This window comes from Marmota marmota, unplaced genomic scaffold (genome assembly GCF_001458135.2).
Source record: "Marmota marmota marmota unplaced genomic scaffold, marMar, whole genome shotgun sequence".
Classification (NCBI taxonomy): domain Eukaryota; kingdom Metazoa; phylum Chordata; class Mammalia; order Rodentia; family Sciuridae; genus Marmota; species Marmota marmota.
In genome coordinates, this window is record NW_026000016.1 from 31,676,996 (window position 1) to 31,693,086 (window position 16,091).

Consider the following 16,091-nt stretch of genomic DNA (forward strand, 5'->3'; position numbering starts at 1 on the left):
AATACCCCAAGGCATGCCCCCAATGACCTACCTCCTCCAGCCACACCCCACCTGCCTTCAGTTGCCACTCAGTTAATCCCTATCAGGGGTTAATTCACTGATTAGGTTAAAGCTGTTAGAATCCAGTCATTTCACCTCAGTCAACCGTCCTGCATCATCTTACATATGAGCTTTTGGGTGACACCACATATCTAAACCATAATAATATTTCATGCCAGAGAAGGTTTCCTAAAGAAACTGTGACATTCCTCAACTCCTATAAATCAAATTTAGCTCTAGAATTTCTTTTGACTATTCATAGCTCCACCAATGCTAATAATCTGGAGGACTGGTAGAATAATGCTTCATAAAAAGGGGAAAAATTGTCTTTTCATTCTCATGACCTTCCTACAGGTTTCACTGAAAACAAACAGGTTCCACATCTTTTTCATTTCTTTACTGCTACTAGTGCCATTATAATGACTATAACCTTAATGACCTTCCAGAATATTCCTATGGCCCTTTTTCTCCTCAACCTAGCCACACCCCATACCTGTGACACAAGGATTTGTATCTTATTATATTGCTCCTAAGCCTGGCCTCTCACTGCCTGGCATTGTGCGCCTGCCATGAGACAGGGTTGGCTCATAAAACATCTCTTTATGTACTTTATTACTTAAACTCTTTTATTTGCCTGCAGGAGCCCTTTAACAAAATCACATTGAATTGACTTTCTCACACCAAATCAAATCTCCCTGGTCCCAGTTCAGTTGTCTTTGTCAATATGTATTTTATAAATGGAGTGAATTAACAGATGCTGTTGGAACAGAAGTGCTAGGGTAGCGTTTATGTTTTTAGTGCTCTCTCTGGGCAGATGAGTTGTGTAGGAGTGTTATACAGGTATCTCGGGATGAAAGTCATGTTCGTCATTTCAGTGGATATGTATTCTTAACCATTTTCTTTAAATACTTTGAAACCTCTTTATTACTCATTTTTTTTCTTCATGTTTGTTTATATGGCTTTATCATTGCCATTCATCTTAGGTTGAATTTGACATATGCTTTAGCATTAAAAGATGAAAATTAAAGCCATTCTATCACTCAAGGAAGATGGGATTTTTTTTGTTGGCCATGGGAAACTGATCATTATGTGCCTCTGGAATATATTCCCATATTTCTATTATAAATTTCATCCAGGCAGCATTTGACAAGAAACCCTAGATAGAAACTGTTTCAGAAGAGAACATTGAGTTTCCATGTCCTGAACTCTGACTTCAGTAGAATGAATGACTACCATGTGTAATATGAATATTTCATTAAGATGGAATTTGGGAACTTTGCAAAGAAGGAGGTATAGCCACAGAAATCCATGGTGTAAGAATTATATTGCAAGAATATTTCCCAGGAAGATTTTTATAATACGAAGAGGTTTTTTTTTTTTTTTAAATACAACTTCAGTGCTATAAAATATACTACAGGGGAACACTTTTATTTACCCCTTCTTTCTCAGTTTTGTGGTGGTATCCATAAAGCTATCTACTGGTGAAGACTGGCATGAATTACTTTTCTTTCATTGCTACTAATTTTTAAATTTGTACCAAGAATGACTACTTGCAAATGCTTTTTTTTCCCTAGGCCTAAAATATAACATCTCTTGGCTTAAAATGTACGCTCCATGATCAGTCTCAGAGTACACAATGATTTGTCATATTCCAGACTGCTTTTTACTACCATACTATTTTAACCTCAAAAGCATGATGTGTAATTTTGGTATTCTTTAAAAAAAAAATGGGGTGCTAGGTTTGCAAATTAAACTGTTTAGAAATTCATCAGGCACATATGGTTATTAATACTTTCCTTGTTAGTCCTAGACAATAAATAAGTGCTGGTAATGTGTTTGAAGTATTGATGATAATGTGAGTCAAAAATTCTTCTCTCCATTGTTTTCTCCATTGTATCCAATGCAATGGAAACCATCCATTGGCTATGTATGCAGTTTGGAAAGGCAATATATGTTATTTGATCTGAAAAATAAACAACTACAAGTTCAATGTGTACAGTGCCACTTTAATAACATCTACATCTTGTTCAAAGGAACTCTCCACCTCTGTGCAAATTTAATGAAGAGCCTCCAAAAGAATGGACCAATCCATCAATAATGCATGACCTATTTTGTTTTTCTTTGGGCATATTTAGAATTGCGCATTCTGTGTGTCAAAGTTCAAAAGTCAAGTGCTCCATGTGATAAATTAGGTAGGGGTCAAAAGTTATTGCAATGCAGTTTCAGAAGATTGTCTGTCTCTGAATTTGCAGCTCATTCATGCTGAAGTGATGCACTATGGGAATTACTACCAAACTCTGCTCTGCAACATCTGCTCTCCCTAAGTGAGTTAGTGCACGTCAGACATCTTTATGTCAGAATGTTGTAGTGATGGATGCAGTCTTCAGAAAATGCTGCATAAAAATCTGGTGTGCCGTTCTGGCCATTAAGTGAAATTACTATTTAAATTAATGGCACTGTCACAGTTTATCTGTGCAAAGAATGAACGCTGATTAGGGTATTAAGTAATTAGCAATTTATCACACTGGAACAAGGTTGATAATAATTAAAGAAGTAATGGTTTACCAAAGAAACTAGAAAGGGAGTCACTTCTTGTTATGTGAGTGAAATCTTGGCTGAAATTTCAATTCAGTAAAACAAAGGTGAAGCTCTTTGTGAAAGAAAACATCCTCTTTTTTTTTCTTTCTATTCTAGTGTAAAAACAGTTCGTTATCAAAATTTTAGTTGACCTGTCAAAAGTCCCTCAGAGCGATCAGATGACTGATTAGGAGTTTTGAATTAGGTCAATGTCTGCATTTTGATTTCATACTTAAAGCATGGTGAAACCTTGAAGTAATTTGGGAATAGAGGGGGGGGAATGTATTCTGCTCCCTAAAAGGCCAGTTTTCAGATTTTGATTGCTCTTTAAAATAGAAACATGAATAGGTTTGTGGAAATTGCACGAGAAAAAATAAAATGACAGTCAAGAATCCAAGGCTGTATTTAAGTATCTGATCAGAAGGCAGCACAAAATGTCCAAACAATCAGAACTTGAATATGTGCATTCTGTGATTTTTTGTTTTCATTTTTTGTGTGTCTACATGCATGTATGTATATATATATCTGTGCATGTATATACACATATTCTGCCCACCTTAGTCAGGAATCAGTCTTCAGTGACAGCCTGGCTAGGCATATTTTATTTGAGAGAACATTTCTTGGAAATGGTAAAACAGAAAGTATTAAAACAGTTTATTTTTTAAACCAATTATTTTGAAGACTTGTCACATTTAGATAAACATGGAATGTCAAAACTCTGTTATGATCAATGTATATTGTTAATCATAAATAAAATTTTTAAATATTGTGAAATATTTTTGAAGTGGAAAAATCAATGAGAAGATAAATGTATAAATAAAACATCTTTCTTAAAGAATATGCCAAACCAGTATCTACTTTCAGTGATTAGAATAAAGTGTTTACAACTTCTTGGTATATTAATATTAGGAGTGTAGCTCATAATGTAGGTATTTGTACAGGACCAGATTAAATAATTCAGGAACCCAGGGCACTTTGAATTTTAGGTTCTTTATGTTATCAGTTGGGACTAATAATAAATAAACAATATTCTAATTAAAATAAATCTTTCATCACATTGTGCTACTATGTGACCAGATATAAATTCTAATATGATAGCCCTAACATGGAATATTTAGGCACTTTAATTTTAGCTTAGTATAACTCTGTAGTATTGTTTATTTATTCATACTTTCATATCTAAATTTCTGCTATATTTTCCTTATGGCAATATTTAGATTATATGAATACAGGCAATTAAGTTGAAATTGAGGGGAGGAAAGAGACTAGTGGCATCTCAGGTACATGTGGAAATTGATAATCTCCCCTGTAAGATCTTCCTGTTGCTACTCCCAACCTCTCAACCATCTCTACTGATCTAGAACAAAGACTAGGAAAAACAGCAGCTGATTGGTTCATATGATCAGTGAACATATTCAGCTGGTTTTTAGATGCTAAATTCAAGTCATGGAGAATGAATAGTTACCATTACTTCTAGTTGTACAACAGACAGATATGTGTATCCTAGACAAAGACAGGCAAATACTTGTGAGCCTTCTACAAAGGGCCCCCCATCAGGGATAGCATTATCTTTCCACTCTGCCTGGCTTTTTATCCCAGAGTAGGGCAACCTACTCTCCCTTGTGAATTTCTAGAGCTTTCTCTGAGTCTCTATAATCTAACTAATCTTCTTCTGCAACAAGATGTTATCATTGCAAAAGGGGCAGGCAGTTTTCATGACAGAAATTCGATCTTTTTTATAGAGCACAGGCGAAGCCTGGCCCAGCTGAATGATTTCCGAACAGTTCCTCTTGTGTGTTCTTTTCCTAATTAGTGTCTAGTGCTCTTGGTAAGAAGGACCCTCACTGCACATTTAAATCACCTTGGAGGGAAATGCTACCTCTTATGATTGCACCATTTCTGAAACTGCCTGAGTCTGACATTTTTATACCAAACTTTATAGCAGCCTCAGTTTTCTTCCCTTTTTTTATTTCATATTCATATATAACATTTTATTGTTGCAGGGATGTTCTGTTGTGGGCAGGATTATGTGAATATGTCAGATACCATATGCTGCTCAGCTTCCAGTGGAGAGTCTAAAGCACATGTTAAAAAGAATGACCCAGTGCCAGTAAAATGCTGTGAGACTGAACTTATTCCAAAGAGCCAGAAATGCTGTAATGGAGTTGGATATAATCCTTTGAAATATGTTTGCTCTGACAAGATTTCAACTGGAATGATGATGAAGGTAATTGATAGAAAACCTCTCAGAGGCGCTGATTTGACAATGGAAAGAGAAATACATTGTTCATAACTATTTTTCTAAAATAGGAATATAAAAACTCCTGTGTGCATTATTCATTTTCACATTACATCCATATTAATACCGAATGAGTTCGCTATGATTGATGTTATTGCAATGAATTCTAAAGGAATTAATAATGATTAGCCGTTCTCAGGGAAGCTGTACCCAGCACTTCAGATGAGTGCAGGAATGAAAGTGTATGTGCAGAAGAAGCCAGCACAGGTCTCCCTGGGACCCTGCAAGGTGCCATTTCATGGCCCTGAGTGCTGTCCAAGGAGATAGAGGGGAATTTTTGCTTCTTCCCTCTAGCCTGCCAGCCATACCTCACCACTTTCCTTTGATAGAGACCTTAGACCCTGCGGATTGACTTAGCTGTGTTTTTATGGTATTCCCCTTAAAGAGTGCAAGATGAGCAAGTGCTTCTTTCAATCAAAAAGTGAATAATCACTTGTTTATATGCTGTGATGCTTTCCATGCAACTATGTCATGTTTGTGGGCATTAAACTTAACCCAGAACTCCAGAATCCTATCATGTTACAGAAAAGATTGTAGGCATTTAAAAAACAAACATACAACCATGTTATGGAGTACTTTGTCATTTTAGTTTGGCTAAAAGTGAGTGTATTTGACACAGACAGTAGTAGACAGTCCATATGCTGAATGAAGCAACTACACAATCCTTGGGTAGACATCACACATATTGGGATGTGAAATAATTCTTCTGGGATTGCTATATCCCCAGCAAGCACTTTGTAGCAGTGAATGATTTGGATAATACATAAGGTTGGTTTAACTATTATGATGAGGATAACATTTATTCATGCAAAGTGAAGTATCATTAAGTGAAGTTCAATCTACAGGTCCCATGCACTTCCTGAAGACCCCTGTCTGATGGAGACTTCCATCTTCTGCTCCAGTCTGGACTGTATCACTGTTGAATACATAGACACAGTGATCTTCCCTAAGCTATTAAGTCTGGAATTTCTTCCACATCTTTCCTGGGTTGACCTCCCTGGGTTCTAGACCACTAGATTCCCTTCTTCTGTAGATTTATCTTTATAGATTATAGGTGCATAGAAGGTGAATTTCTTGAGAGGTTTAAGTATGAAATTATCATTATTCCACACTTCCAGTGGATTGGAAGCTTGGCTAGAAACACAAGTCAAGGATAAAAATCATTTTCACTCAGAATTTTGAAGACAATTTTGCAATTTTTAGACTTTTCATTGATGTTTTGATGCCCATTTCTTTGCAAGTGGTTTCATTATTTTTCCTCAATAACAAATGTTCTCTTTATCTTTTATCTTTATATATTTCATGAAAATGTTCCTCTATATGGACACAATTGTTAATATTATCACAATTATTCATCATGATGTGTTTTAAGGGGACTTTTTCAGTGTGGAGTTTATGACTTTCAGGTTTAGCAATATTATTAGTTATTTAATAATTTGCTTCCTCTTATCTCCATTTTCATTAGTTGGGAATTGATCTTCCTAAACTAATCTTTTCATTTTTTTCTTCTTGCTGCTCTTTTCCTATTGATCAATGCTTCATCTTTTTTCAACTTGGTGAGATATTGCCTTAGGAGTATCATTCATATTTTCTGTTAATTTTTAAAAATTTCATCTGTCCTTTTTTTAAAGACTCTTTCTTGTTTGTTGATTATTATTTATTTATAATAATATAAAACCTCCTATTGTTGTTTCATTTCTGGAATATCTATTTTTAGCATTCTGAAAATATTCATTACATGTTTGCTTTTTTTATTGTTTGTTTGCTTTATTTCTTGAATTGTCTCATTTGCTTGTTTGGTACTATTTTAGTTTATTTCTTTTATTTGTTTTGTTTTGTTTTTTCTTGCTGTGTTTCTGCTTCTCTGAGTTCCTTTTTCCATATTTTGAAATCATCTTTTCATTGGACTGAAAGCTTGCTGTGCATGGGTGTGACCTGGACATCAATGGGGAATACAGTAAGGTAATCATGTGACAGAACAAATTTTTGTCAAAGAATCACATTGCCAAGGATCCTTAGCAAACATAGGTAACCATCCTAAATATTCTTATCCCAGGTCAGGATGATGTATATGCCTGACTTCCAGCTTATGGAAAATCCAGTAGGAAAGGGGATTGATGTTCTCAATATGTAATATGCAGACTTAATTTTCCCATTTACCATATTCACTCTGATACCTAGCTTTTATCTTTCAGTGGGCTCTATTTCCTTTTAATTTCACCAATTATTTCTGAGATTATGATATTTTGGATTACTTGACAAATGCAGCTATTAGCAATGCACCTATAATGTTAATGCTCTATCTTATAACCTTCTCTCTTGGAACTCAGTAGCACCCCACTTGCCTTGATAATGATACCAGGAAACAGTTTTACTAAAGATTTTTCCAGGCCATTCCAGAGCCCCTCAACTTCTCAACCTCCAGTTTCTATCTCTTTTCCACTTTTGCCTAACCACCAGGCCAATGCTGCATATTTTAGTTGTTATTATGGTTGCCCAAACTATGCTGAGGTTAAAAACAAATATTTAAATATGTGATAGTTCCATAAAGTGAAATTTTTTCAGCTTTGTTGAGGTACCATTGACAAATAAAATTACATATATTTAAGGCTTACAACTTGATATATATGTTCTGTGAAATAATCACAACAATTATCTAGTATATCAACCACTTCAGTTACTGTTCTCTTTTTTTGTGCTGGCACACGTGTGCACTCTTGCGTGTGCACGCTCTCTCTCTCTCTGTCTCTCTCTGTCTCTCTCTCTCTCTCTCTCTCTCTCTTGTGTCTATGTTAAGAATGCATAAATCTACTCTCTTAGCATTTGTTTGCAGGCTTTAATATGACAATTCAATGTAAATAGGCACCCCTTTTCCAAGCAACATATGTACCCAAGTCCCTTCCATCTTGTGATGAGTCATGCACAGCCCTCAGGTCAGAAAGGGAAAGAAAGGAGACACTTGTATACTGATGGGTCATACCTGGCTACTGAATATGTAGTACATTTCATCTATGCCTTAATCATACACACATATCTAATCATTTTGCTCCTCCTATTGCAAATGGCCTTGAAATCTGCAGTTTTCAGGAAGAAAAGATTAAAAAAAAGTGGTCTTTCTTAGGACATGGCATTTTCTCTACCACATCCACTTTTCAGCTTTCAAAAATATTTGGGCTATCCTGTGTATCCTGTGTGTGTTATTTCTCTATTTCCTTAGAATGTCTATATTTATTTTCCACATGTAAACCATTTGTTAGCTCTTTCTCATCGTGAAAAAAAAAAAAAAAAAAAAAACACCTGATGAGGACAACTTAGAGGTGGAAACATTTATTTTGAGCTATGTTTTCAGAGGTTCAGTCCATGGTGAGCTGACTCCATTGCTCTGTGCCCATGATAAGGCAGAACGCCATGGTGGGAGGGCATTGTGGAGGAATGCTGTTCCATTCATGGTAGATAAGAGGCAGAAAGAGGGGAAGATGGACCCTTCTAGGGCATACCCCAAGTGACCCACCTCCTTTAGCCACATCCCACGTATCTATAGTTACCACCCAGTAACTACTCCATTCAAACCTTACCTGGACTGATAAGGTTATAGTTCTCATAATTCAATCATTTCATCTCTGAACATTTGGCATTAACAAAAGAGTTTGGGGGGACACCTCATATCCAAATCATAACAATTTTCCTTTAACTGTCACTTGACTGGGATTTAAAGGGACATGGAAGTATTGTGGGTATAACTGGATGGTAATGAGCTTGCCTAGCATGTGGGACTACCCAGTACTGAAGAAAAAAGAAAAGAATGTGGAGATATGTACAAGAGTTCAGGACTTCAATTTGCCATTTTAAAAATGGAATTTTCACTATATTTTTCTGAATCATCATTATTTTGACTTAGAATAATTTAACTTATTTTATGTAAGAGAGAAGTTAAAGATCATCTTAATATTAAAAAATGTTTTAAATACATCATGCTACTTACATACAGGAAAGCAAAGTACATCTCTTCATTATAGAAATATAATTTTAGTTATAACTCCTGCAATTTGGATGATTATTTTGTTTCCTCATATAGAACACTTATCAACAACTATAAAAAAAACTAGAGATTCATTAAAGAAAAGATTTCTAAATATAAATAACTGTAATGACAGTTCCTGAAATATTTAGATTTTTCTAACTCTTGGATGTGTGCTACATTTTATGGGTTTAAATTTTCCAAGAACACAGGTAGTAGAGAATTCTTGTGTACTATATTTGTTATTTTCTCCAAAATACCATAGGACATGACAAAATAATTAAATAATTACTGCTTCAATTTGTAGTATGTATCCTAACTTAAGGCTTTGCAGGGTTAGCTTAGCTGATTCATAGAGCAAACCTCCTTGATAAGTTTAGTACGCATTTCACTACTCACAAAGCTGAACCCTGGAGAGTGTAAGTGACCTGCTCCAGTTCACAAAGTGAGGAAGTTACAAAACTGAAATTTTTATCCAAGTCTGTGTCATTTCAGGCAGCTACTTTTTTAGACAATGCACCTTCATTTGTCATAAATTTTGAGATATTCATTCATCAAATAAGTGAAAAAAATCATTTGAATATGAAATATATAAAAATCAACACTCTTTATGTCTAAATGAGATTTTTAAATCTTCTATGTTTCTCCTCACCCCTGTCCTCTCTTCTCCTCCCACTGACTTAGGAAACAAAAGAGTGCAAGACTCTCTGCCCGGCATCTATGCAAGCCACAGCACTTTGTGATTTGTGTGACTTCAACATTACCAGCCACATTTGTACTGTGATAAGAGGGTCTCACAACTCCACGGAGAATACATCAACTGAAGAAATGTGTTCATCTGCTGAAGAGACTATTCACACAGGAAGTGCAAACATGCACTCCTTCACAGGTAACAGAAACTGAGCCACATGCCTGTGGCTGAGTCGAGTAGTAAAAAGCTGGTGGAAATGCACGTGTTTCACATTGACATTATCCTTTCTTAACCTGATATCAATTTATCCAATCATACTTTGGGGCCAGCTAATGACAAGTAATCAATTGTATCATCTGAATATGTTTGAAGTTTAGTAGTTTAAAATTTTTAAAGTCTAATTGTAAATAAGGATGCTATTTTAGGTTAAATGTGTAAGAAAATAAAGAGCAGAGAAATAAGTATATGATATGACCTTCCCTGGTATGTCCAGTTAACTTACAATGGACTCAGTTTCACTCTTAAAAATTTAAATGCAGCTTTTAATGATGAATATTGCTATACTTGTATGAAGAGAGAAGAAGAGAACCTATTTAATTTACTAGGAAAACCTAACAGCATTATTCTAAGGAGGAGATAAACCCAAGCATGGTATTTCTGAAAAATGACCAATCATCTTGAGAACGATTCACAAAAAAATTGTGGTATATATGTGTAATGCAAAAAAAAGTACATATATAAAGACATGAATTGGCGTGAACATACTTTATATACAAATATATGAAAATTATGCTCTATATGTGTAATAAGCATTGTAATGCATTCTGCTGTTGTGTATTTTAAAAAAATAAAACCAATTAAATAAAAAAATATTAATTTCTAAGCACCATTTCGATTGGTTGAGCTGAGCGAAAAAGCTGAGAACTGTATTTAGAGAGTAAAGTTTAGGGTACTCTAAATAGTTTTACTCTTTGTTAAATTTTTATTCTTCATTCGTTTACTTAAGTTCAAACAGAAATTGCTTTGGTTTGTCAAAGAACTAAGTGTGCATGTGTGTGTGATCTGTAATCCAGAGTCACATAGAATCCATCTAAGTGACAAAATTGGAGCAAGCTATAGTTAAATAAGCAAAACATTGCTCTATTCTTGAGTAATCATCCCACCTTCCTCAACCAATGGTGGGTGATAAAAGCAAACCACAGCTGTGGAAAATGCCAGGCAGGTTACTGAGATGAGAAGGGGAAGATTAAGGAAAGAGTGAGTTTATTGAATGTTATTTAGTCCCGGTGCTGTGCTAGGTACTTCAAAATGTTACCTTATGACCCTCAAGGCAAACAGCTGAGTATGGTCATTTAACAGAAGAGAAAACTGAGGGTCAAATCTGTAAGTGGAACTTTCTATGAAAAGGAAACATATTCAAATCTTGTCATCCTCGAAAGGAGCAGATTTAGAAGACACCATGTGTGTAGGAGCTCCTTCAAGAGTGCTTCAAGCCACCCTCAAGTGGCTCATTCCTCCGCACCTGTCCTCCTCCATCTTACTGAAGGACCAAGTCTAGATTCAGATCCTGGGTACAGGCTTCTAAACTCAGTCCCACCATCCCTCTGTTCCTGGGACATATTGTTTACAAAGCCCACCACTTCTACCATGTGCATGTAGACACTTGTGCCATCCCTCATATCAAATTGAAATATTCTTACGAATACTATATCTCTGTTTACTTCATTATTTAGATTTAACATCAAAATACTGGCATGGATTTAAAATGAGGAAAGACTTCAGAGTAGAGGACAGTTTATCCAAATTCCCCTTCTCCTCCTGCTGCCAAAGAGTTAAGTCATGGGTCCTCGTTTTTAAATTATTGGGTTTCTATCTCAGAGAATTCCCTACTTTTATCTGCTCCTTGTAATCAAGGTCAAGATTTTGAAGAGCTTTTAAGACATTCTTGAAGTCACCCATTCCACAAATAAATAGACATTTCCACCTACTGATATAATAATGTGAGGGAGGGCTTTTAAAATCCACATTTCAGATTGCTTTGCCTGCCAGGAATGCTATAAATTGAATATGAAAAAATCACAAGCCCTTCTTTTTTTTTTTCATGAGAAACACTAAGCATATAAGGGGTGCCTTGACAATTCCATTGAGACTGTTAAACTAGCAAATCAGACTTTTTTAGAATCTTGAAACTGAAATCTAACAATGTCAGCACTGACCAAAATTCATTCACTCCCACAGTCACGCATTTATCAAAGAATGTTTACTAAGTACATGCTCATAACCAGTCACTATAGTAGGACCAACAGCTATCAAGACAAGCAAGAATCTTCATGGGTGATTTAAAGTACATTCATAATTACCCTTTAATATGATAAATGGTGTGAAGTTAAGTACTGTGATAGAAGTCTGCATCATCATCCACTGATGCTTTTGAAAAATGTGGCAAGGACACCTAGTCCAGACCAGAAAGGAAAAACTTCAGGAAAAAATGTTATGCCTCGACTAATAAGAACACGAAAGATCCTATGAGGTTGAGAGAAGGTTGTGTAGGCAGAGACTGCAAAGCCCAGGAGCAAGAAAAAGCAATGATTTCCTCGGTATGGATGCAGCAGAGTTATAGCAGAGAAAAGAGAGATGAGACCAAAAAGTAGGAGTCAGATTATGCTAGACTTTAATGCTGCGGTAAACAGTTTGCCTTTGTGTAACAGTAGATGGGTTGTAAAGCTTTGTAAACAGTGAAATGACATAATTCCATGTATATTTTGAAGAATTACTTTGTCGGTTCTTAAAGAAATGATTAAGACAAGTACATTCGAGATAGTTTTTAAAACTAAAATATCCATCAAACATACCCAACCACCAAAAAAAAAAAAATCTCTATTATTGGAAGAGTAGCCCCATATAACATATAGAGTGATTTTGAATCAAGAAGTTAAAAAAAAAGTGTCTATGGGCTGGGGAAAGGTATATGACAATTCTTGCAAAAAAAGAAAACTCTAAAAAGTAAGAAAGATTGCTAAGGAAAGGCAAAATTTCAAGAAATGACTCTCTATGAATAAAGGGGAAAAGACTGTTTTCATGGGATAAGAGCATCTTTGAAAGTCCAGGAGTCAGGAAAATGAAGAAACCAGAAGAGATGAGATAGTAGAAAAAAGAAGAATGAAAGTGGTGGGAGAAAGAGTAAGAAATAGCCCATAGAGAGCTGAAGTTAGAAATGGTGATGTGGGCTTGAGGGTCCAGAATAACAGGTGCTCTCCGTGGACTATTTACTATAGCAAAGAGAGGTAAACACGTAGTGAACATCTGTGGGTAGAGGGATGGTCTGAGTGGCTCAGTCCCACTGGGACATTCAGGGATCAGATTTCTTGCATTTTTTGGTTCATTATTCTTCAGGTGCTCCCATCATCTAGTGGTTTGCAGCCTGGTTCCTACGACATCCTACTTTTAGCCCATCAGTAGGAGATAAGTGATGCTTTTCTTTCTCATCCTCTTTTAGATGGTGAGCTCTGAATCGTTTGACTATACCAAGCCTCAAAAGAAAATGGGGGGGAAATAATTTCTAACTAGAACTGAAGGGAAATTGGAGCATCTGCTGGTGGCAACAAGTGGCAGATACCCTCTTACCAGGGAAAACGGAAACAAGATAATTTCGATGGTCAGCTTCCTGTTACTGTAACAACTGCCTGAGATACATCAATTTATAATAAGGAAAGGTTCACTTTGGCTTCCAGTTTTAGAGGTTTCAGTTCATGGTCAGTTGGCCTCATTGCTTTTGGGCCTGTAGTGAAGCAAAACACCATGATGGGAAAGTGTGGCAGCTGCTCACATGACAATCAGGAGGTATGGAGAGCAACAAGAAAGGGCCAGGGTTTCAATATCCCCTTCAAGGACACATCCCAGTGTCCCAACTTTTTCCACTAGGTTTTACCTCTTGAAGGTTCCACGACCTCCCAGTAGCACCTTAGATAGGCTGACAACCAAGTCTTTAATGCATGGGCCTTTAGGGGACATTCAAGATCCAAGCTACTGCAAAAAAAAAAAAAAATTATTTCTATTTGTAGAGAAATTTACATTTTATGAAGTTCTGCCACATAACTTACTATATTTGATTTTCATATTAATTCTATAAAGTCATCTTGGTAGGGTTTATTATAAGGAGATGCTTATAAAGAGAATGTGACTCAAATAACCCCAGCAGATGGACAGAGAGAGCAGGTGGCCGGGCAGCCAAGGAGCACTTCCTCTCCTGTTCCTCACTCTGAGAAACTGTCATCCAGAAACCACGCCACAGAAAAAGAAATGAGGGAAAACTCAACATCCATAAAATTAAACCAGAGAAAAACAAACTCGAATCATTAAACTTTCAGTTTAAAAAAAATTGCATGCAAATCTGTAGCATATGTACTTCTGAAGTTATTAAAGCTTAACATGGAACTAAACATTTTGGGGACAGCATTGAATAACATGCAACATTATCTAATAAAATTCATGCCATTTCCAAAGCTCAGCAGGTGTAGTTTTGTTGTTTTAATTAAGTTGATTGTTTTGGGTTTGGGTTTTGGCTCTGGCTTTGGTAAAAGAGAAAAGGGATCTGCTATGGAGTCTGCATTCATTTTATTTACTAACATAGTACAATGATAAGCTAAGAATTAAATCCTCTGTCTCATACAGTTATATTACAATTTATATATTTTAATTAAATAATATTTTCAAAGTAATACTTTAAGTTTATAATAATAAAACTATAAAACAATTGTTGGCAAATCTGTCTCATGCAGAATTAAAGGGTACATAAATTTGTGAGCCATTAGCACCTAATCATACATTAGTCTATTGCTTTTATTTTTCAATTGTTTATTTAATGAATATATCTATATATCTCTGTTCAGAAATGGTGGATGTTGTGCTGTAAAATTCCATATCTCTACATCTATCAAACACTTGAAATACATTTTGATAATTTAGAAAGTAAAGATATTAGAGCTTTATTTATACCCAAAGAGAAAAAATCATAGTCTTTTTATATGTTTAAAGGTTTTGATATTCATTTATAATATGATGTAGGAAAATGAAAAGAAGAAAACCTCATGATCTTATTTCTTTCTTTCCAGATGTGAACCTTGAACCTTATACAATGTATGAGTACAGGATTTCTGCATGGAACAACTATGGGCGAGGATTCAGCGAAGCTGTTAGAGTCAGAACAAAAGAAGATGTTCCTCAAGGATTGAGTCCACCTAGGTGGACCAAAATAGGCAATCTTGAAGATACAATTGTCTTAAATTGGAAGAAACCTATACAATCAAATGGTAATAAGCTACTTTTAAAGTAGAAATATCCTAGTCTCATAAATCCATAAGAAAACTGAAATGTGTTTAGTATACATATAATTGATATGCAGCTAACCATTAGGAAATATTTATTGATGAAGGGAACTTTATCTATATACTCACTAATCATTCACTTTGTGATGTGGTCCCCATAGATTTTTTTGTCTAAATAGATAAATAAATAAATAAATACAAGATCCTTGAATCCTAGTATATATCTGAGCTGCTTTCAAATAAATAAAGGAGATTCAAGGAAGGCAAAATAGTTTTAATATTGAAAATAAATTTGTTATAGAGTGATAGAAAATAAGCAAAATTGATACTTTGATTACCTATATCAAGAATCTGCGTCCTAGAGGGAGCATGGGAGGAATAGACGAATGGTAGGTAGGACAGAGGGGATGGAGGAGAAGGGAGGGGGTATGGGGTAATTAATGATGGTGGAATATGATGATCATTATTATCCAAAGTACAGGTATGAAGACATGAGTTGGTGTGAATATACTATGTATACAACCAGAGATATGAAAAATTGTGCTCTATATATGTAATAAGAATTATAATGCATTCTGCTGTCATATATAAATTTTAAAAATGCACCCTTCCTGATAGTAAAGAACTGTTTGATTATAGCAATATAAAAAATTTAGGGTATGGAAGCAGGAAAGTGGGTACGAGGAAAGATGGTGGAATGAGATAGACATCATTACCCTAGGTACATGTATGACTGCACATATGGTGTGACACTATCGTGTACAATCAGAAAACTGAAAAGTTGTGCTGCAATTGTGTACAATGAATCAAAATGCATTCTTCTGTCCTATATATCTAATTAAAATAAATAAATTTTAAAAAATAACAAATTAGAGCTCAGTGACGCTATGGTATCCTACTTCTTTAGAACACTAAGACATGTTAGTTGTTTGCAAATGGTTAACATGATATGATAGTCAAGTGCAGCCATTTCTCTGTGTCTTTTAGGTCCTGTTATTTACTACATTCTTCTCCGAGATGGAATTGAACATTTCCGGGGAACATCGTTGAGCTTTTCTGACACAAAGGGAATTCATCCATTTCAGGAGTACTCATACCAGCTGAAGGCTTGCACGGTTGCTGGTTGCACTTCCAGCCGTGAGG

The 16,091-nt window shown here is 35.4% G+C and overlaps 1 protein-coding gene across 1 annotated transcript in view; it reads left to right on the plus strand.

The window, feature by feature from the left end:
- Ush2a (usherin) overlaps window positions 1-16,091 on the plus strand; it is a 740,698-nt gene that overhangs the window by 579,577 nt on the left and 145,030 nt on the right. The window contains exons 51-54 of the mRNA XM_015483330.2: window positions 4,620-4,843; window positions 9,618-9,822; window positions 14,736-14,933; window positions 15,936-16,090. Coding sequence (XP_015338816.1) covers window positions 4,620-4,843; window positions 9,618-9,822; window positions 14,736-14,933; window positions 15,936-16,090 — 782 coding nt within the window. The remainder of the gene's footprint in view (window positions 1-4,619; window positions 4,844-9,617; window positions 9,823-14,735; window positions 14,934-15,935; window position 16,091) is intronic.